Genomic DNA, 24,414 nt, shown 5'->3' with positions numbered 1-24,414 from the left:
CGACACCGTGAAACTAAAATTCAATACAAAATAATTAACATTTCACAGTGATCAGTTATCAAACAATTCCAAACAAATAAAATACCTCGCTGCGCTCTCCGAGGCGTGCAAATCAACCCGAACACAGAAGCCGCTTCAAGACCAGCGAGCAGACATCAGCTGGTCAAATCAAGTAACAGTTTGCATTTGTCAGATGTTAAAAAGCAAAGGATAGACATTTAACTCAACAAGGAAGCGTGCTTACCGGCTCCTGCGTTGACAAGACGCAGCTGTCTGCTAATTGGCAACCGGATGTTACGTCGTTTAAATACGCGCAGCGCAGGGCCAAAATCCATAAACAATTTACAAAATAGAAAAGATCGTTCACAAATATAAAATACACAAAAATGATATTGGCCTTTTACAGTCCATTTTTGACTTTTTGTAAGGGGGGGTACTTACGCATTTTTTCAAAATTTCAAAAACGGTCAAAAATCATTTTTGCGCCAAGGAGCGCCGAGAAACCTTCCAAAAACATGTCAGGACTCTCGGCACAGCCCAAATATGCCCAAAAAGTAAACTTTTGAGAAAGGTCAATTTTTGACTTTTTTGTAAGGGGGGGTACTTACGCATTTTTCAAAATTTCAAAAACTGTCAAAAAACACTTTTGGGCCAAGGAGCACCGGGAAACGTTCTAAAAACATGTCAAGACTGTCGGCACAGCCCAAATATGCCCAAAAAGTTGCCTTTTGAGAAAAGTCAATTTTTGACTTTTTTGTAAGGGGGGGTACTTACGCATTTTTCAAAATTTCAAAAACGGTCAAAAAACACTTTTGGGCCAAGGAATGCCGAGAAACGTTCTAAAAACATGTCAAGACTCTCGGCACAGCCCAAATATGCCCAAAAAGTTGCCTTTTGAGAAAAGTCAATTTGTGACTTTTTTGTAAGGGGGGGTGCTTACGCATTTTTTCAAAATTTAAAAAACGGTCAAAAAACACTTTTGGGCCTAAGAGCGCCGGGAAAACTTCCAAAAACATGTCAGGACTCTCGGCACAGGCCAAATATGCCAAAAAAATATTACTTTTGAGAAAAGTCAATTTTCGACTTTTTTGTAAGGGAGTGTGCTTACGCATTTGTTCAAAATTTCAAAACTGGTCAAAAAACACTTTTGGGCCAAGGACCGCCGGGAAACGTTCCAAAAACATGTCAGGACTCTCGGCACAGCCCAAATATGCCAAAAAAGTAAACTTTTTAGAAAAGTCAGTTTTTGACTTTTTTGTAAGGGGGGTTACTTACGCATTTTTCAAAATTTCAAAAACTGTCAAAAACACTTTTGGGCCAATGACCGCCGGGAAATATTCCATAAACATGTCATGACTCTCGGCAGAGCCCAAATATGCCAAAAAAGTAAACTTTTGAGAAAAGTCAATTTTTGACTTTTTTTGTAAGGGGGGGTACTTACGCATTTTTCAAAATTTTAAAAACAGTCAAAAATCATTTTTTCGCCAAGGAGCGCCGAGAAACGTTCTGAAAACATGTCAGGACTCTCGGCACAACCCAAATATGCCCGAAAAGTTGACTTTTGAGAAAAGTCAATTTTTGACTTTTTTGTAAGGGGGGGTACTGACGCATTTTTCAAAATTTCAAAAACGGTCAAAAAACACTTTTGGGCCAAGGAGCGCCGGGAAACGTTCTAAAAACATGTCAAGACTCTCGGCAGAGCCCAAATATGCCCAAAAAGTTGACTTTTGAGAAAAGTCCATGTAGCAGCCCCTCGGAATGACGACGTGAGATCGACTGATCTGCAAGGTTTCTTTATTTTCCAAACGTCCTTACGACACCGTGAAACTAAAATTCAATACAAAATAATTAACATTTCACAGTGATCAGTTATCAAACAATTCCAAACAAATAAAATACCTCGCTGCGCTCTCCGAGGCGTGCAAATCAACCCGAACACAGAAGCCGCTTCAAGACCAGCGAGCAGACATCAGCTGGTCAAATCAAGTAACAGTTTGCATTTGTTAGATGTTAAAAAGCAAAGGATAGACATTTAACTCAACAAGGAAGCGTGCTTACCGGCTCCTGCGTTGACAAGACGCAGCTGTCTGCTAATTGGCAACCGGATGTTACGTCGTTTAAATACGCGCAGCGCAGGGCCAAAATCCATAAACAATTTACAAAATAGAAAAGATCGTTCACAAATATAAAATACACAAAAATGATATTGGCCTTTTACAGTCCATTTTTGACTTTTTGTAAGGGGGGGTACTTACGCATTTTTTCAAAATTTCAAAAACGGTCAAAAAACACTTTTGGGCCAGAGAGCGCCGGGAAGCGTTCTAAAAACATGTCAGGACTCTCGGCAGAGCCCAAATATGCCCAAAATGTTGACTTTTGAGAAAAGTAAATTTTTGACTTTTTTGTAAGGGGGGGGGGGGGTACTTACGCATTTTTCAAAATTTGAAAAACGGTCAAAAAACAATTTTGGGCCAAGGAGCGCCGGGAAACGTTCTAAAAACATGTCAGGACTCTCGGCACAGCCCAAATATGCCAAAAAAGTAAACTTTTGAAAAAAGTCTATTTTTGACTTTTTGTAAGGGGGGGGGGTGCTTACGCATTTTTTCAAAATTTCAAAAACGGTCAAAAAACACTTTTGGGCCTAGGAGCGCCGGGAAAACTTCCAAAAACATGTCAGGACTCTCGGCACAGCCCAAATATGCCAAAAAATATGACTTTTGAGAAAAATCAATTTTTGACTCTTTGGAAGGGGGGGTGCTTACACATTTTCTCAAAATTTCAAAAAACGGTCAAAAAACACTTTTGGGCCAAGGAGCCCTGGGAAACTCACCAAAAACATGTCAGGACTCTCGGCAAAGCCCAAATATGCCAAAAAAGTAAACTTTTGAGAAAAGTCAATTTTTGACTTTTTTGTAAGGGTAGGTGCTTACGCAGTTTTTCAAAATTCCAAAAACAGTCAAAAAACACTTTTGGGCCAAGGAGCGCCGGGAAACCTTCCAAAAACATGTCAGGACTCTCAGCACAGCCCAAATATGCCAAAAAAGTAAACATTTGAGAAAAGTCCATTTTTGACTTTTTTGTAAGGGTAGCTCTGTGGGGTTAAAAAAAAAAAAGTTATAATTCATGCATGAAAGGCTCTTTACTATTATATTATTATGCGTTTATTATTATTGTTATTATGATTCATCCATAGGGTGCTACACGTTTAAAATAAAATAGTCACTTCTTAGGTGATGAGATCAGGCATAATGCTGATGATGAAGGTGTCTGATATATTGGACGGTTGTGCTATGGACAGGCCAGATAGAAAGGACATGGCTTTAAAATTGTGAACTTCCTTCAAAATAGGTACTAAAGTCGGACTGAAGACGATGAGTATTATCTTAATTTTTATCCCCAGTCCAGTTCGTATACCCATCTCTGTCCAAAATCAGTAAGAGTTAGCGTACTCTACCAAAAGCCTAATGAGGAACATACAAATGTGTTAAGAAGAAGAAACAGTCAGTTGGCTTGAAGTAAAATGTTCACTTTCCTTTTTTTTTTTTTTTTTTTTTTTAATGGTGACAAACAGCAGAATCAAATGCAAAAACATGACTGCAGAACATATCATTGAACCAACAGGGAAATACAATTAACTAATAATTCAAACACTCACACGTATAAGGTAGTTTCTAAGAGCAGCGTTACACTAGCACATGATTAATTATTTTTAGAAAGTAGTAAGTACCATTGATCAAAGTACCGTACCGGTAGGATTGCGTGTCACATCAGCTATATTAAAAATAAAAAATAAAAAACACAGGAAAATCATAAGACAAAAAGTGGTTGAACTAGAATAGTCAAGTGAAATTATGTTGAATGGTTTACAGCATACTAGCTCACACTCTGCTTTAAAAAGGTTTAACACAGGACAACACTTAAAGAACTCACATTGAGCTGCCTCTTCAAGTGGGCAGCAAAATTAGATTCCCAACTCAAGAATGTCAATGCTGGAGGCAAAACTTATCACAAATTGAATGGAAATGCAAATCAAATACAGTGTAAGGATTAAAAAATAATGTTTACTTTGCAAAGAATTATCAATTTGTCAATAGGCGCCCTTAAGTAGTCCCGCTAGTCACCACTAGAGAGCAGCCAATAATCATTCTAACAAGATTATTTGTGGAAAAAAAATATTTTAGAATTGTATATTGTTGTTTTAGTATATGTATTTTCTGAATGATTCAATAATCTAATAGAAAAATGTGTGTGTGTGTGGGGGGGGGCCTAAATAAACATCCTACATGTGAGTCTTTACCACCAATAAAATCAACACTGGAGTGTTTAGCATTTTCAAACAAACCAGCAGGACTTCACATGTATTTAGATAGAAATCATAAGCACCATATAATGTTTAGTCTGTGCTATGTGGCTTGTGCAAGCCAAAATAATAAAAAGCATCAATGTGTCTGAGTGAGCGATGGGTGCAAGTCATGTCGCAACACCCGCCACAATTGGAAAATACTATATTTTGTCAGGGAACACAATTATTTTAAAGAAATTGTGAGTTCAGAGTACATTAAAACAAACTTTAAAAATGACAACAACAAAATACTTATTTTATATTATCGTGCTTCTTGATAGAACGGGCTCAACAAGTTGTTTGCTGCACAGTGATCCCTCGTTTTTCGCGGTTAATGGGGACCAGAACTCGCCGCGTGAAGTGAAAAACCGCAAAGTAGTAGTAGTGTATTTATTCAGATTTGTCTTTGGAAATAGAGACATGCTTTTTCACTTTTTTCCACAAAGTATAATTTAAAATACATATATATTTTTTTAATAAAAAGGTTTTTAAGCACTTTAAATGTAATAATTAGGATAAGTTTTAAACATGTTACTGTCCCACTGAATTATTTTATACAAGAAAAAAAAAAAGAGACGCCCAATCCATTTTTAAAAAGTAGAAAAATGCTTGTTTTTAGTATTGTAATTTTTGGACTATAAGCCACTACTTTTTTCCCCTCATTTTAAATCCTGCGGCCAATAGTCTTGTGCAGATTATTTGTTGATTTATTTGGGTTAATAGGTAACACTTTATTTGACAACAGCATCATAAGACTGTCATAAAGCAGTTATAATTATGACATGACACTATCAAGGGCATTACTGAATTCTTATGACCTATGTCATTAAGTGTCATCCGGCAAATTGTTACTAACTCCATCTATGTCCAGTTTGGATTTTTTACATCCATTCAACAGTGAGATAATTTCCAGAATGACACTAAATGACATCTGTTATAAGCCTTCATTAATCCTCATGACAGTGTCATGTCATAATTATGATTGTCTAATGCAGGGGTCCCCAACCTATTCCACTAAGGCACACTGTGGGTGCAGGATTTCATTCTTACCAAACAAGATGACAACACTTTTTCCCCAATCTGGTGTTTTACAAGTGCAATCAGTTGATTGCAGTCAGGTGTGGCTTGTTTTAGCAGAAGCCTCATTGGTTCAACTGTCTCTGCTGGATCGGCTGGAACAAAAACCAGGACCCACAGTGTGCCTTGAGGACTGGGTTGAAAACCCCTGGTCTAATGAGTCTTATGGCACCACTGTCAAATAAAGTGTTACCGTAACACCCTCAACTCATAACCAGCAATTAATGAAACAACTGGAACAGTAACTGAAGAAATAATTAGCACAGAACATGAATTTTGTCTGTAACGCCGCAATGCATGCTAGGAGGCATGTTGGATGACAACAGTGTTGACAGCAGGTGGCAGCAGAGGTTGACTGTCTCCCCCAAGGGAGCAGTAATGGCCAAATGAAGCTTCTTGAAGCAATGAAGCTTTGCAGCCAATTGGGTCAAAGTTTCATGGTGTTTGTTTGGTCTTATGACAGTCATATGATGCCGCTGTCAAATAAAGTGTTACCGGTTAATATCTTTTGGTGTAAATATCCCATAATACATTGAGGACAGCTGCGCCTTATAGTCCAGTGCAGTGTATCGATGAACAAATGCTGTTTTCGTGTCAAATTTGGTGGGTGGCGGTGCGCCTTATAGTCCGAAAAAGACAGTAAATGCTTCATTGAATGAGTCCACTCAAATCCGCTCAAGCTGCTCACTTAAACAGTTGCTGTGGCAACTCATTCTGTGTAACAAGTTAAACCAGGGGTGTCCAAACTTTTTGCAAAGGGGGCCAGATTTGGTGCGGTAAAAATTTGGGGGGCCGACTTTGCCTGACGTCCTTTATGCCGAACAATATATTTAAGTAAATTTTAGCAAGCCATTCTGTGTGTCACATTTGGTTTATTATTTTTTTAATTAATAATTTCAACAATCTCGCAACTAACCTTTGTGGCGTTCTCTTTCGACTCTCGGGCTCTAGTGAAATACTGCTGCTGTGAAATTAAACTAGCTTCAAGTTGCTTCAATTACTCGCTACGTATCTTCGCTGTAATCTTGTCGTACATGTCAGCGTGTCTTGTTTGGTAATATCGCCTCACATTGAACTCTTTCAAAACAGCAACTGTCTTTTTGCAAATGACGCAGGCACAGTTGTTGCGTATTTTAGTGAAGAAATAGTCCAATTTCCACCTATGCTTGAAGCGTCGGCCGCCGCAGTCAACTTTCTTTTTTTAGTTGATTGACGCCATTTTAGGAAATTGGAAGTAAAGGGTCACACGGGGTAATGTTGCTTAGAGTGCTGCTGCCTTTTAATGGTTGAATGAGGAGCAACATTTAGTGTGTAAACTACTTCATATGCTGGTAGCAATACTGCTGACCAATTTAATAAGTCTGTGTGCGGGCTAGACGTTATTGATTTTATGACAGAGGCTGGGGGCCAGATGAAATTTGACCACGGCCGCATTTGGCCCCCGGGCCGGACTTTGGACATGTCTGCCCTAAACCCATAACTAGCAATTAATAAAACAACTCGAAGAGTAACTGAAGAAATAACACAGAACATGAATTTTGTCTGTAGCGCCGCAATGCATGCTAGTAGGAATGTTGGACGACAACAATGTTGACAGAAGGCGGCAGCAGAGGTTGACTGTCTCCCCCAAGGGAACAGTAATGGCCAAATGAAGCTTCTTGAAGCAATGAAGCTTTGTATCCAATGGGTTCAGAGTTTCATGGTGTTTATTTGGTCTTGTGATGCCGTCTTCAAATAAATTGTTACCGGTTAATCTTTTTTTAATCTTATCTTTTGGTGTAAATATCCCATAATACAGTGAGGACAGCTGCACCTTATAGTCCAGTGCGGCTTACCAATGAACAAATTTCGTTTTCGTGTCTAACTTGGTGGGTGGCGTTGCGCGTTATAGTCGGGTGCACCTTAAAGTCCGAAAATTACAGTAAATGCTTAATTGAGTGAGTCCGCTCACTCAAGCTGCTCACTTACATACAATGAGTTGCCACAGCCACTATTTATCAAGTTAAACGATGCATGCAGCGCTTTGAAGTCTTGGCTTACAAGCGTCTCTGGCAAGATCAAACCTCAACTGTCTGTCAATCATCGTTAACTTTAACAAGCAACTCCAGTACACTGCCTGACCAAAAAAAGCGGCAGGAGCAAGAGTGGGAGACAACATGATTGGATCGGGACAGCGCTATAAAATCTGCATTTATTTATTTTTTAATTTATTTTAAAAAATCCGCGATGGACTGAGGGCGTGAAGTTTGAAGCGCAAAGTAGCGAGGGATCACTGTGCTTCAAAACCATCATCTTCAAACAGGCTTTCACAATATCATATAAATTCATCATCCCTTTATCCATAAAATCCAACTATAGGCAATGCGACTATTGTTGTACGGTATTAAATTTCTTTTTGATCCAGAATCAATGTTATTGTATTATTTGACAAGCCGTGTCAGCTGAAAAAATAACTTTCAGCTTTCAGTATCCAACAAATTTAGTTTAACATGTAGAAATTGTACTCTATTTTCTGAAATAAGCCTGATTAACATCTTTGCATGCCACGGAAATGTTGATGAAGGAAAACTAAATTGCCCATTATTTGTGCAATTGTCATCAATGTCGTATTTGGAGTAGAGATTTCATTCATTCAAAGTACTTGGGGATGAATCTTTTTTTTTTTTGCTTTTCTTTTCAATGTTCAGCTTCGCGAAACGAGTCAATAGCATAAGTAGTGTGGAAAAACAGAGCAGACGCCCCCATTCCAAGGGTTAATGTTTGACATGTGGGTTAGCAAACAAATGTCAACAACTGTGAAAAGCACAAATGACAAACCCTCCTAACTAAGTGTTTATGAGGACCTTTTTCAGTACATACAAGTACCTGTTTTGAGCTTCCACCCTGATGTGTTTACAATAAGACACGTGGTATATGGCGTTTAAGTTGTTTGAGGTCTGTAGGTCGCTCCGGTCAATAATGAACGTCACGAAAAAGAAATATGCGTTTCACATTAATGGGAATGTTCATGAGTTATAACAGTGAAAACTAAACTATTTCGAACTCTGTGAACATCTGCTGGTCCCCTTGTACTCGATAACGGAACTTTTTTTACCTTCTTACGAGTGCCAACCCATGGCCTTATTTTCAGTGACTCAGGTGAGTGTTCCAACAGCAGCAACACGAACAGTGTACAAAGGTCAACAGGTTTGACAATGAATACAAAAAAAAAACCTTTCATGAATTCACAGGACCGACTCAGCGGCTTCCGGTACCGCTTCTGAGGCTTTGGTTTTGTGCATGACAAGAGGCGAGGTCTCCTCCTGGGCTTGGACATTGGCCACTGTTTCTACCCGCACCTCAGAAAGATCACCTCCCTCATCTATCTCCTTCTGCTGTTGCTGCTGCTTTTTAATCTCCTGCTGGTTGATGTGATGCAGGATTCCAGCACCCAGAGCATCACCTTCCACATTGACCACGGTGGTCGTGCGATCCCTGCGGAGATGATACAAAGTAAACGTGAAATCTTAAGAAAACAGGACTGTTTTTCAAAGCCATTTCCAAACCACTTGTAAATTATCCATATCATATCATCATTAGTGTCTTCAAACCGATCCTAGGCGGCTTGCCAAGATATTGAGTTGCTGCCATTTGACCGTTGGTATTCTTGACCCCTTCGTTGATTGTTGCATCATTGCCATGGTTTTTTCCGTTAGTCTGCCTCTCACCGCGGTTTTCCCTTTTTTTTTTTTTTTTTTTTTTTTTGATTGATCTGGATCTACTGTCACGGACCCTTTTTGTGTCTCCCTTTTCACAATCGTGTATTTTTTTGTGTGTTCAATAAACCCTTTGACGCAATCCCTAAGTCATTGTTGTCTCCTTGCTGCCGCATTCACGAACAGTAACATTTGTTGGTTTTCATCTGAGGACTTTTTACTAATTAGGAGTGGGAACCTCTTGGTACCTCACGATACGATACGATTTGCGATATAAAGCTCATGATAACGATGATCTGACGATATCGCAATACAACGATTATCGATTCATTGGTCAGGAAATCATTCTAGGATATTCTACAAACAACTAATAAACGGAAAAACAAGCTTCTGCTGTGAATTGGAATGAGTTTATCACTAGTGGACGTCCAATCCATTTGAACTGGGAGGATGGCGGCGAATGGAATGTTCATTTGCTGCCACCCTCCCAGTTAAAATGGATTGAACGTCTATGGCCGTCAGTGGCAGCCAATGCCAGGCAATGAGGTAATTTTGGGCCATTTAAGGCCAAATGTGAAGTAAGGTTGGCCAACCATGTTTTTGAATAATATCAATGGCTAAACAATTCTAAGCATATTTTTGCTTTTTTTTTTAACGCAACCCTTCCAGATTCTTTGTTTAACCCATAGCAACGCGCTTGACAACAAAAATGCTTTTCTTCGACAATCTTCGGAAATCTTCGGAATTGACGTCACACCGAGAACTGCGAGGAAAGTCCTCCATACACACAGTATTGTTGCATTGCTTCTCGGTAAGATGCCACGGCGGTGTGTGGCAATGTATTGTTTTCAATCTAAAGAAAAGTTGTATGAGTGGCTGAAGGATAGCAGGGCCATGCCTAATGGACATCTTTTGTTCTCACCAAGCGAATGAATTTCACACCATCATCGAGTCGTGTTCTCTGCTACAAGGACTTCGAAGATGCCTGCTTCCTCAACCGGTCTGCTTATGATCAAGGATTTGCAAAAGAGTGTGATTTTTGGATAGATGACTGATGACTTTGTCAAAGCAGAGCTGCCAACTGTTGTGGAACAGTGCTTGATTTGGAAATCATAAGGTGCCGGAACGCAAAATACATATGACAGCGCAGGGATGACGGCATGTGGACAGGTCCCGGAACATATTTTAATAGCCCGAATAGGGAAATAGAAAGGAGAGGAGTGAATGATGGCTTCCTTCACTTTATTGTGGCAACAGTTATATAACAAATAACAAAAATAACAGCGGACTGCTGCAACATGCGACCGCCAACTTCGCTCTCACGCCATACTCTCCTCCTCACTTCCCGCTACGTCACCACTCTGCTGTCCGATGGCCCCTTCACGCGCCCGCACACAGTTACGGACATTACATTATGCAGAAAATTGTGCTGAAAACAAAACGCAAATGCCCACTTGCCATGCTGTGGGACTTTCCATTTTTTCTTTCATTTGTATGTGCTTTTCTGACTCGTTTTGAACCATCTTCCTTTTTTTTTTTTAAAAAAGACAGTAAATGCAACAGTCTTTTTGGCATGTTGGAATACCGTTTGATCCTGGCTGCTTGCTCCCAAGATGCCGCAAATTTCAAGTTTTTTTTTTTTTTTTTTTTTTTTTTATGTCAGGAGTGTGATTTTTTGGTCCAGCTTCTCAGTTCACAATTATTATTTTATTTTATACTGAAATGTCGTAACTGCGTGTAATATTCTGATATAATGTTTTTCGAGGCACCCTGAAGTGCACGCAACATTACTCTTGTTTTGGTCACGTGACACGGGAGTGTAATAGAGAGGCACAGGCTCTATCAATGCTCCGCACAGCCTGCCGAGAGCCTCAAGCTGTGTTCGTACTGTTAGCTCCATGTGTTAATAAAGAAACAAAGTTGTCAGCACGTCGTGTGTTCGATACCTTTGTCAACTAAAAGCTCATAACGACACTATGCACGATCCGTTTAAGAGACGCTGGGACTGGAGAGCTGTGAGTAGTAGGAGGCGAGGGGGAGATGAGCAAGAAGCAAAACTTTGCGGTCGAAAGTGGCGGCAGTCCACTATTATTTTGTTTTCTTATTGTTGCCACAATAAAGTGGAGAAATCCATCAACGACTCATCTTCTTTCCCCCCAACGTTTTTATATTATTATTTTATATGCACGAGAGCTGCCGGATCTGCCAAAATGAACATGAAGTCTGATAATTATTTTTTTAAACAATGTCATCAGATAGACAAAAACATAAAATTATGTGCAAATGCCTGCATCTTCAAATCATGAAAATAATAACAGCCTATATCTTACCAATCTTGTAATCTCGATGGGTCTTGTCTCCATTCCATGTCAGGTAGTCCAGGCACATTGTTTGCATCCTGATTAGAGTCTGGCTAATACATGTTAGGTCCAACATAAAATTCCAAGCTCCTCTTCTTCCTCCAACTCTTCAAAAACTTGGATCTCCTCTTTTGCGCTCGATCTATCGCTTATATCGCTGTTTGAATCATTGAAGGGCTTTGTATGGCGGACGTATGGAGCGCTACCATCGCTGTTCTCGTTGTGACGTATCACTTCCGGGTTTGTCCCCTTTCAGGCTCGAACTTCGGAAACGCGATTATTTTGTCAAATATACAACATATTAATTATTTTTTTCATGCTTTATTTGTTGGACAATGTTTAATTACTTTAATTGTGACCCTATTTGGCATGTTATGAAATTAATTCACATTTTGTCTTTAAGGTCATTTACCTGTTGATGTTCAGTTACTTCCTGTTGATTTTGGGGTATTTTATGGGTCACTTCCTGTTTATTTTGAGTTACAGAACAGGAGGTGACCTGGGAATCATCCAAATGAATAGGTAGTGACTCAAACTCAACAGGAAATGACCTGTAAATGCCGTAAAATGAACCGCAGGTGACCTGTAAATGCCCTGAAAATCGGACAGAATGCTCTGGTTTCGAATGAACGAACGTTCCCAGTCTAAACGGATTGGGCACCGTGCACCGTCAATGCACCCTTAGAGTTAACTGAGACACTATTATGGTGGAAGATTTTGGTAGCAACTTGTTGGTTCCTTTTTATTTTATTTTTTTCGACAATGACACCTTTCTAAAACGATATCTTGATTCTTGGCAGGAGCATATCGATAACCTTTTGGGATACAAAGTATCACGATAAATCACCACTCCGTGGTCTACGCGCTCGTTGTCGCACAGGAAATGCGGGTTCAAATCCCGCTGGAGACCTTCATTTAATTGCATCTGCTGCTCATTTTGTGAAATATCGACAGCGTTGTCCTGCTCATCACTTTTCCGCTCGGATTCAAATTGGAAGGGCAGAACCAACATGTTTATATAGCTAAAGAGTGACACTGTGGAAGCCCGGCAGCACTGCCCAATAATGTCACCGCCCAGAGTGCATTGCGTCATCAACAACAGTGGCGACCTACCAGTTTAATTTTACCAAAAAAAAAAAAAACTTTCAGTACAACACTAATTTAGATTTTACAACATAATACTGTACAATTTTGAAAATTATGTGTTAATCCAAGATTTGAGATGCATCCCTTCATCATACGCTAACCGACTCGCCTAAATTTGGATTCCTTCGTCAAATTGGATGCAAGTTCAATAATTTTACTCACACAATCCAGTCAACAGCCAGCATTAGGGACAGATCATTGGTTGGTAACCCAATGGCCTCCAGTATGATGGCAATGGTGATGATGCCACCGGCTGGGATCCCTGCAGCCCCGACGCTGGAGGCCGTGGCAGTCACCCTAGAAACAACAATTTTCACATGTATCACAAAATGGAGAACCACCAGGAAGCCTCAGAGGCAATGGTGCATTGTATAGTAGTAGCCGACATGAGATGCGTCACGGTCGGCCACAATCAACCTGCTGAATTTCAACGGAGGCAGTCGAATCATGTTACATCTTACAGGGCACTCATTCAACCTATTGGCTGCCATTGTCCAATCCATTTTGACTGGGAGGGGCGAATGAACATTCATTCACTTGCCCCTCCCAGTCAAAATAGAAGGTCCTAAGTAGGGTTGTTCCGATCATGTTTTTTTGCTCCCGATCCGATCCTGATCATTTTAGTATCTGCCGATCCCGATATTTCCTGATCCGATTGCTTTTTTTTGCTCCCGATTCAATTCCAATCATTCCCGATAATTTTTCCCGATCAAATACATTTTGGCAATGCATTAAGAAAAAAATGAATAAAACTCGGACGAATATATACATTCAACATACACTACATAAGTACTGTATTTGTTTATTATGACAATAAATCCTCAAGATGGCATTTACATTATTAACATTCTTTCAGTGAGAGGGATCCACTGATAGAAAGGCTTGTGACTTTGTATATTGTGACTAAATATTGCCATCTAGTGTATTTGTTGAGCTTTCAGTAAATGATACTGCAGCCATGCCCCAATGCATGATGGGAAGTGGAACCATGATGGCAAGTGGAACCATGACTGTGCGTAGTTCTAGCAATTGATATATCTTCTCTGCGTTGAGAAATAAAATAAGGTGTTAAGAAAAAGATCAAATGCGATCTTGCTTCCGCACATTGCTTCCCATGATATTTCTAATCGTGGAGAGAGGGATTTTAAGGCTTTAGCCAATTAAAATAAGCCTCCAAAGGCTGCCAAAATTCACTCTACTCATTTTATCCTGCCTTTTATCTCTCTATATGGGTAAAATGGCGCCATTACAGATTGAGCGTGACAATGCGTGAGTGGGTCGTGCAACGCATGCATTAATTGCGTTAAATTTTTTAACGTGATACATTTAAAAAAAACTTATTACCGCCGTTATTGGGATAAATTTGATAACCCTACTTTAAGCCTAAACTAAAGACTCTGGATGAGTTTAACGTATTAAGTCTCTAACGTTACAGTGCCTTGCAAAAGTATTCGGCCCCCTTGAACCTTGCAACCTTTCGCCACATTTCAGGCTTCAAACATAAAGATATAAAATTTTAATTTTTTGTCAAGAATCAACAACAAGTGGGACACAATCGTGAAGTGGAACAAAATTTATTGGATAATTTAAACTTTTTTAACAAATAAAAAACTGAAAAGTGGGGCGTGCAATATTATTCGGCCCCCTTGCGTTAATACTTTGTAGCGCCACCTTTTGCTCCAATTACAGCTGCAAATCACTTGGGGTATGTTTCTATCAGTTTTGCACATCGAGAGACTGACATTCTTGCCCATTCTTCCTTGCAAAACAGCTCAAGCTCAGTGAGGTTGGATGGAGAGTGGCTTTATGTTTTGGATCATTGTCCTGTTGGAAGATAAATCTCCGTCCCAGTCTCAGGTCTTGTGCAGATACCAACAGGTTTTCTTCCAGAATGTTCCTGTATTTGGCTGCATCCATCTTCCCGTCAATTTTAACCATCTTCCCTGTCCCTGCTGAAGAAAAGCAGGCCCAAACCATGATGCTGCCACCACCATGTTTGACAGTGGGGATGGTGTGTTCAGGGTGATGAGCTGTGTTGCTTTTACGCCAAACATATCGTTTTGCATTGTGGCCAAAAAGTTCAATTTTGGTTTCATCTGACCAGAGCACCTTCATCCACATGTTTGGTGTGTCTCCCAGGTAGCTTGTGGCAAACTTTAAACGAGACTTTTTATGGATATCTTTGAGAAATGGCTTTCTTCTTGCCACTCTTCCATAAAGGCCAGATTTGTGCAGTGTACGACTGATTGTTGTCCTATGGACAGACTCTTCCCACCTCAGCTGTAGATCTCTGCAGTTCATCCAGAGTGATCATGGGCCTCTTGGCTGCATCTCTGATCAGTTTTCTCCTTGTTTGAGAAGAAAGTTTGGAAGGATGGCCGGGTCTTGGTAGATTTGCAGTGGTCTGATGCTCCTTCCATTTCAATATGATGGCTTGCACAGTGCTCCTTGAGATGTTTAAAGCTTGGGAAATCTTTTTGTATCCAAATCCGGCTTTAAACTTCTCCACAACAGTATCTCGGACCTGCCTGGTGTGTTCCTTGGTTTTCATAATGCTCTCTGCACTTTAAACAGAACCCTGAGACTATCACAGAGCAGGTGCATTTATACGGAGACTTGATTACACACAGGTGGATTCTATTTATCATCATCGGTCATTTAGGACAACATTGGATCATTCAGAGATCCTCACTGAATTTTCGGGAGTGAGTTTGCTGCACTGAAAGTAAAGGGGCCGAATAATATTGCACGCCCCACTTTTCAGTTTTTTATTTGTTAAAAAAGTTTAAATTATCCAATAAATGTTGTTCCACTTCACGATTGTGTCCCACTTGTTGTTGATTCTTGACAAAAAAATTAAATTTCATATCTTTATGTTTGAAGCCTGAAATGTGGCGAAAGGTTGCAAGATTCAAGGGGGCCGAATACTTTTGTAAGGCACTGTATATACAGTATATTAAAAAAAGGCATGGCCGATATTTTTTTGCCGATTACGATACTTTGAAAATGACGTGATCGGACCCGATCGATCGGCCGATCGGGACATCTCTAGTCTTAAGTGTCAACTTTTAATAAGCTGTCCACTGTCGTGACCACTGTCCGAGAAAGAGTTCATTTCACTTTCCTTGAACTTGCTAGGGTAAATGCCTGTAACAACGTTATATTTTGAAGATGAATAAAAAAAACTGTGCACTTACAGGATAGTAAAGATCTGTCCAGCATTAAGCTCAGTATCATTGAGCTGAGCAATGAAGACTGCAGCTATGCACTGGAATATGGCCGCTCCATCCATGTTCACGGTGGCACCAATCGGCAGAATGAAGCGGCTGATACGTTTGTCCACACCGTTGTTCTCCTCCACACACTTAATCATGGAAGGAAGGGTCGCTGAACTGTGAGAGATTTTTACATCAATGACAAAAATCCCAATTTTAATGTTTTTTTAATCCTCAATAACACTTCCATTTTGAAAAGGGTGACTTTGTGGGTAACAAGTCTTTTAAAACTGCTTTCATTCCATCATAGCTGATGTCTTTGAAAACAGTTGTACAGATATTTAGATTTAGAATTTGCATTCCATTCAGGATTATAGTATTGCAGGAAGGTAGCGTAGGTACCTGGAGCAGGTGGCGAAGGCGGTCGTAAAGGGCGTAATGAGCCCTGACAGGAAACTGAAGGGATTTTTCCGCGTAAATCCAAAGTAGATGAGGGGCAGGACGATACCACCGTGAATAATGTGTCCCAGGATGGAAGCAAATATGTATTTTCCCAGACTTGTGACTAGTAGAACCACATCCTCCATCTCTACAATCTTGCTGCCCACCAGGAACACAATGCCAAATGGGATATACCTGAGGATTGGGAGAATAACAGTGTATGAGTTCCATTTCTGAAACTATCTTTGACTTTATGCTGGACCAAAAATATCACCATATATACAGTATACTTTGAACGCTTGTGGTAGCACTCACCAGTGTTGGCGCATTATTGTAATCTGATGACTTTCTTTCAGTAAAGAGCAATCTAACGTGTTCATTTTTCCAAACAAGTCATTTGATTCAAGTTAGTTTCCTTAGTGCCTGTGCGTTACCATATTGTTATTGCCTCATAATGTATGTAGAATGAAGAATATTGTAGTCATGTACAAAAAGCATTTTAAATAGAAAATGTGAGAAACGTTTCCACTACACGTTCGTTTCCATGGTAACCGCTAGAGATGTCCCGATAGATCGGGATGCCGATCGATCAGTTCCGATCATGTCATTTTCAACGTATCGGAATCAGCAAAAAATATCGGACATGCTTTTTTTATTATATATATATATATATATATATATATATATATATTATATATATATATACACACTTTTTTTTTTAATTAAATCATTTTCTAATTGTATTTAACGTTACAGACAAAATGTCTTGCACTCATCCAGAGTCTTTAGTTTTGGCTTAAAGTGGGGCTGTCAAATTTATCGCGTCAACGGCAGTAATAACATTAAATTTTTAACGCAATTAACGCATGCGCTGCACTATCCACTCACGCATTGTCACGTTCAATCTATAATGGCACCGTATTACGTATACATAGAACTAAAAGGCAATGTAAAATGAGTAGAGAGAATTTTGGCAGCCTTTGAAGCCTTTTTTTAATTGGCTAAAGCCTTACAATCCCTCTCTCAAAGATCAGAAATATCGTGGGAAGCAATGTGGGGAAGAAAGGTGGTAGTTGATCTTTTTCTTAACACCCTAATTTATTTGCCAACGCTGAGAAGATATATCAATTGGTACCATTACGCACAGTCATGGTTGCACTTCCCATCATGCATTTGGGCAGAAGTTAAATGGCTGAATTATCATTTACTGAAAGCTCATAAAAATCCACTAGATGGCAATATTTAGTCACAATATACAAAGTCACATTTGTCCTTTAAGAAATACAAGTCTTTCTATCCGTGGATCCCTCTCACAGAAAGAATGTTAATAATTTAAATCCCATCTTGAGGATTTATTGTCATAATAAACAAATACAGTCTTATGTACTGTATGTTGAATGTATATATTCGTCCGAGTTTTATTCACTTTTTTCTTAATGCATTGCCAAAATGTATATGATCGGGAAAAATTATCGGGAGCAAAAAAAAAAAAGCAATCGGATCGGGAAATATCGGGATCGGCAGATACTCAAACTAAAACGATCGGGATCAGATCTGGATTAAAAAAACATGATCGGAACAACCCTAGTAACCGCTCATAGTTACTTCCTGTTTTTTATCTCCTGTCACACAGGCGTGAGCATCGTGGGTGCACATTTGAGCCGAGTGCAGTCACCTGTTGAGATGTACGAGGGAATGTTGATCTGTGTGCGTCTATGAATATACGCAAGTATTTTTCCTTCATTCTGGAGGGTTCCAGCGATAGGTTGGAGCCGCAACATGCGCATCCGTTTCGTAGCTTTGCCGTTGCAGTGGCAGGTTGTCATAGCTCCCGCTCATCCTCGCTAAGTCGGCGAGCATTGTTTACATCATATTGGTGTAGCGCATTAATGCCGTAAGGAGCCGTGTGCGTTTAGCATCTTTAGGGATGTGCTGTAAGTTTGAGTGTAAAGTGCTTAGTTCCCGCCACGTTTTGTAGTCAAATTGACCGCATGTGTTTACGGCGTACTTCCCGGTTGTGCGCGCGAATTCGCGTCCACACCCACCTTTGTGTTTATTGCACTGTGCAATTCATTTGTGTGTTGATTATTGGCACTGATATGTTGTTTACCCCTAAACCCGAACCCGAATTTCAGAATTTTTGACATTAAGCTCAATCTTCGAGTTAGCAGGGGTTTGATTAGACTGTGGAGTGGATTTTAACAAATTCCATGCTGTTTGTCAGTTATTTGTAAGTTTCAGAGCTCCGGAGTGGCAAAGCTAATGCGAGGAACTAGTGGTTGAAATCAACTCCATCCACTAATTAAACCCAGAGGTGGCTAGTAATGCGTAACATGTACTCCATAACATTTGTGTAACTTTTTGAGAATAATATACTTCTAAGAGTAGTTTTACTAAGCCATACTTTTTACTTTTACTTGAGTCGATTTGTGATGAAAAAACACTACTCTTACTCCGCTACTTTGGGCTACACAAGAGTCGTTACATTTTTCCTCTTTATTCTTATTCTTATTAAAATTAGATTTTTGTTGCTGCTGTTAGATTTTTTTTTTCCTAGCGGTGCCATTGCAAAGGGTAGCACTACTAATTTCACCAATGAGACGTCACAACAATAATCACATGACTTCATTACACCAATCAGGCACAAGCTTGCTGTTCTATGATCACGCCAGCCTTTTCAATCACATGGCGTCTTTAAAGCGCCATAACAAATGAAGTATTTGACATAGAGCTTTGCCCTGAACATGAATCAAAAGCACAGATTTAAAACTCCCTCCCAGTTTTTATTTGTCACCGATTGACCACGGAAAACCTGAGATATGATCCTTTTTATTTCACAATAGTAAGTATGAAGGAACTACAGTATTCACTATTCAAACTAGGAATCATTTTCTCCACTAGAGGGCAGGGCACTCATGCTCTTTGGACGAATAATGCTTCATTACTGGGTTTTTTTTCTCTCTTTCTGGGATTTATTGGGGGTTTTTTTTGGTTTTTTGTTTTTAATTTCTTTGGCTTCATGTGGTCATGTAATGGGTTATTGTACAGTATCATTATAACAACAATTCACATAGATAAGTTTGTGCTGAGAAAAAAAAATACCATTGTTTAAAAATAAAAATAAAAAATAAGCAGTTACTCAAAAATGTTACACATTACTTGAGTATTCTTTTCACTGGATACTTTTTTACCTGTTTTTTTTTTGATGACTAGATTATTTTGAAGTAAAGCTACTCTTACTTGAGAAAAATTTTTGGCTACTCTATCAACCTCTGATTAACCCCCCCAACTAATTAAGTGTTGAAAAATTCTGATCTTCCCCTTTAAATTCAGTTATCGGAAAGTCAATTACATGCGATGACATTTTTTGTGTTGTCATTCTTATGTGGAGGCAGCAATGGGAGAAAAATTGGTATAAAGTAATCGATAAATTACTTTTAAAGTAATAGTTACTTCAATAATAAAGTAATCAGTAAAGTAACTGATTACTTTTTTGAGGCGTACTCAGTAATTAAATTACTTTTCCAAGTAATCTGTGACAACACTGGCACTCACCACATGATCCAGGATACCAGCACCATAGTTGCCTCATTAAAGGCGTTGAAGAATCGGATAAGCTCTTCCCCCTCATCTCCGAGCTTTCTCAGTGCCACACCGAATACCATTGCAAATAACACCAGGCCCAGAATGTTCATGCCGTCACTTTCTTTACCAAATGGCACCTAAAAATTAAGAGGAAAATAATGGAGAGGTGAGTTGAAGAGCAAGAACAATTAATGGGCATTTGTCTAAACAGTATCTAACCGGGATTAAGTGAAGTCGAAGGGCAAAGGAGAAGTATTCAATTTTTCAATCTGTACGCTAGGGATGTTTAATTTTCATTTATTTTAACTACGTATTTTACTTTGTGGGTACTTTCAGAGTTAGTTTGTGGGTGCATGGCCAGGGCAGAGATTTCAGTGAGCTGGATAATGGTTAACAAACAAGGACATGAACAAAGGCTAGGTTGGGTAAGCACCCATTGTCCTGAAGGATACCACCAGCTTCATCACAACATGACCCGTGAGTTCACAGACAAATTCCATGGGTCAACGCCAAAAACTAATCCTTAAACTGGTCTGCCACATTAGCCACATTATGGCGTGCGAGCTTGTGTATGTTGGACTACATTGTTAGTGTGACTGGCCACTTGGATGAACAGAGTGAAAACAAAGTGGTAAAGTGGCCGGCCTCAATTCCTATTCTATTTTCAGCGTATGGGCATGACCACTGTGAGATAATCTAAAAAGAAAAATCCAGAAATCACATTGCATGATTTTTTAACATTTTATTTGTGTGATACAGCTGCAAAAAGGTACTTGAACACCTGTCTATCAGCTAGAATTCTGACCCTAAAATAGCTGTTAGTCGGCCTATTAAAAGTCCACCTCCACTCTATGTACAGTGTATTACAAAAGTAAGTACACCCATCGCATTTCTGCAGAAATTTAAGTATATCTTTTCATGGGACAACACCGACAAAATGACACTTTGACAAAATGAAAAGTAGTCTGTGTGCAGCTTACATTATTACATTAATATCTAAACCCCTGGCAACAAAAGTGAGTACACTGCATAGAAACTACGTACATCCCTAAATGTCCAAATTGAGTACTGCTCGTCATTTTCCCTCCAAAATGTCATGTGACACGTTACAGGAGTGCTGTCAGCCTTGCTGCAGAGATTGAAGAGGTGCGGGGTCAGCCTGCTAGTGCTCAGACCATACGTCGCACTCTACATCAAATTGGCGTGCATAGCTGTCACCCCAGGAGGAAGCCTCTTCTGAGGACTGTACACTAGAGAGCCCACAAACAGTTTGCTGAAGACATGTCAACAAAGCACATGGATTACTGGAACCATGGCCTATGGTTTGATGAGACGAAGATTCATTTGTTTGGTTCCGATGGCCTCAAGCATGTGTGGCTGCGACCAGGTGAGGAGTACAAAGATAAGTGTGTCATGCCTACAGTCAAGCATGGTGGTGGGAATGACCCACCTCTTCAACCTCTGCAGCAATGCTGATAGCACTCCTGTAACGAGTCACGTGACATTTTGGATGGAAAATGACAAGCAGTACTCAATTTGGACATTTAGGGATGTAGTTTCTAAGGGGTGTACTCACTTTTGTTGCCAGGGCTTTAGATATTAATGGCAATATTTTGAGTTATTTTGAGGGGAAAATAAATTAACCCTATTATAAAAGCTGCACACAGACTACTTTTCATTGTGTCAAAGTGTCATTTTGTCAGTGTTGTCCCATGAAAAGATATACTTAAATATCTGCAGAAATGCGAGGGGTGTACTCACTTTTGTGATACATTGTATAATCCTGCATCAGATGCACTTGTTTGAGGTCGATGGCAGCATTAAGACACCTGCCCACACCGTACAATCAGTAAGACTCAAACTTAACTAACATGGTCAAGCCCAAACAGCTGTCCCAAAGACACCAGAGACAAAATTGTTCACATCCACAAGGCTGAAAAGGGCTACGGAGCAATTGCCGAGCAGCTTGGTGAAAAAAAGTCCACTGTTGGAGCAATCATTAGAAAATGGAAGAAGCTAAACATGACGGTCAATCTCAATCGGAGCGGAGCCCCATGTAAGATATCCCCTCATTGGGTCTCAGTGATCCTAAGAAAGGTGAGGAATCAGCCCAGAACTACACGACAGGAGTTGGTCAATACCCTGAAAAGAGCTAGGACCACGGTTTCCAAGGTTACTGTTGGTAATACACTTGGAGACGTCATTGTTTGAAATCATGCATGGCACGGAAGTTTCCAGTGCTTAAACCAGCACATGTCAAGGCTCGTCTTAAGTTTGCATATGACCATTTGGATGATGCAGAGGAGTCATGGGGGTAAGTTTTGTAGTTAGATGAAAGTGACATAAAACTTTTTGGTCATAATTTCAAATAACTATGTTTGGAAGAAGAAGAACAATGATGAGTACGATCTCAGAAACACCATCCCTACTGTGAAGCATGGGGGTGGTAGCATCATGCTTTGGGGGTGTTTTTCTGCGCATGGGACAGGACGAGTGCACTGTATAAACCCTTATTGCTGCTATATCACACAAATACATTGTTAAAAAAATTATACATTGTGATTTCTCGATTTTTCTTTTTTAATTATCTCTCTCACAGTGAACATGCATCTACGATGAAAATTTCAGACCCATCCATGAGTTCAAATACTTATTTTCTTCACTACATAAATGTTTTATTTATTGAAATGTCTTTGGGGAACATACCTTTACAAGTCTATGAAAGTGTGGCGGTCAAGGCTTTTGATACCTTTTGATAAAGAGTGGTCCCATTTGTGTCATTGCCTGAAGCAACCATCTTGTAGTCAGTGGCATACTGTGTCACAAAGAGGAAGAAAAGCCGTGATGAATTCATTTTTTCTATGCTAGTCAAGAAAAGTACAGTACATGCATATCCAATGAGTAAAAAAGATGTGAATCTGTTGTTAAACTAACTTTACCGAGAAAAAAAAAAAAAAAAAGATAATTAATTGTTTAAGCTTGTTATCATTCTGATCGTTCTTATTGATTACAAATGGATTTGTAATTGAATACCAACAGTCTTGTCTTGGTGTGGCTAAGAATGCCCTATGAAGAACGAGGAACAATATAAACTGTTGTTATTTACTTTATTTCTTTTGTTGATATGGGGACTAGTTAAAAAGGGCGTGTCGATTCAATTGAGAAATAAATTAGATAGCAAATGCTTCATCCTACTCCATTTTGGACACAATGAATAAATTCTGATATTATTAATTATTATTATTATTACTGTTATTGTCTTAAGTATTGTTGCTGTTATCTCAAGCGTATCATTGGTTTTGTCTGATTTTTTTTAATTTATTTTTTTTATTATGTTTATTTTCTCATTTCCAAATTAAGTATTCATTCAATCATTCACTGCTTGCTGCTGGCTACGACATAAAATATCAGCAAAGAAAAAAACGCTGTGATATCACTCCGCCCTGCTCCCTGCAGAGCTGCTGGATTACAAATGTTGCTGTTCATACTATATTACTGACATGCAATGGTAAGTTTTAATAACTTTATCCTGAAACATAGCCAACACTATTGATTGCATGGGTCATCGGTGATTTTCATGTGTGCGTATGTTTTTTTTTTATTGCACCATTGACTCGTGCTAGCTTAGCCATGCCGGAGCCCTAAAACTAACAAACTGCACAGAATTTGTTGAAATCAATTCTACTGAATAATTAAACCCCTGCTAACTCAAAGATTAAGCCTAACGTAAAATTAATTCTGAACTTTCAGGTAAGTTCCTCTTGATTTTCGGTCACTTCCTGTTAATTTTGGGGCATTTATGGCATTAACTTCCTGTTGATTTTGGGTTACTGAACAGGAAGTGAGTCGAGAATGTCACCAAATGAAAAGGAAGCGACTCAAAAACAACAGGAAATAACCTGTAAATGCCCTAAAATTAACGGACCTGACCCTTAAATGCCAACAAAACTAGGAAGACTGTGGTTTCAGTGCCATTGACAGCGCTTGACATCCAATCCAGTCAAAATGTATTGGCTGTCTAGCACTGTCAATGGCAGCCAGTAAGCTAGGGTGACCAAACGTCCTCTTTTGCCCGGACATGTCCTCTTATTACGTGCTCTCCGGAGGGTCCGGCCGGGTTTCATAAATTCATGAAAATGTCCGGTTTTTATGATTTTTCACGGGACCAATTTGAAGAGAATCCCTCCGGCCGCTAGGAGGCAGCGCCTGCCTGCATTGATGTGGCTCCAACTAGTGTGGGCGGAAGAAGGAGTACATCTTCTTCTTGTTTTTTGTTGGCAGTTTACCCTTTGTTTCATGTGGAATTACCACCATCTAACGACGGTTGAAAGAAATCAGACTACAGCAAGGAGTTTTAAGACGTGGCTCCATATACCTTTCTGTAGGTTTCTTTCCTGTTAATGTCGATCACGTGTGTTGAATATTGGGTTATATGTGTAAACAGAGATGCAGTATATTGTATTAGTCTTGTATTAATTGTTCTGTATTCGTGTATTTGGTTGAATGTTAGTATTATATTCTAAATAGGAGCGCCTGCCCAGTTGAGAGTTTTT

The 24,414-nt window shown here is 39.5% G+C and overlaps 1 protein-coding gene across 2 annotated transcripts in view; it reads right to left on the bottom strand.

Annotated features, from left to right (window-relative positions):
- Positions 1-2,864: 2,864 nt before the first annotated feature.
- slc1a4 (solute carrier family 1 member 4) overlaps positions 2,865-24,414 on the bottom strand; it is a 36,746-nt gene continuing 15,196 nt past the window's right edge. For both annotated transcript variants that reach the window (XM_057848449.1, XM_057848450.1), the window contains 6 exons: positions 22,611-22,676; positions 19,832-19,998; positions 16,238-16,471; positions 15,818-16,012; positions 12,783-12,917; positions 2,865-8,893 (listed from right to left, as the gene is read on the bottom strand). In XM_057848449.1, coding sequence (XP_057704432.1) covers positions 8,644-8,893; positions 12,783-12,917; positions 15,818-16,012; positions 16,238-16,471; positions 19,832-19,998; positions 22,611-22,676 — 1,047 coding nt within the window. In that variant the 3' untranslated portion in view covers positions 2,865-8,643. The remainder of the gene's footprint in view (positions 8,894-12,782; positions 12,918-15,817; positions 16,013-16,237; positions 16,472-19,831; positions 19,999-22,610; positions 22,677-24,414) is intronic.

This window comes from Corythoichthys intestinalis, chromosome 10 (genome assembly GCF_030265065.1).
Source record: "Corythoichthys intestinalis isolate RoL2023-P3 chromosome 10, ASM3026506v1, whole genome shotgun sequence".
Classification (NCBI taxonomy): Eukaryota; Metazoa; Chordata; class Actinopteri; order Syngnathiformes; family Syngnathidae; genus Corythoichthys; species Corythoichthys intestinalis.
This window is presented reverse-complemented; position numbering and strand designations above follow the sequence as displayed.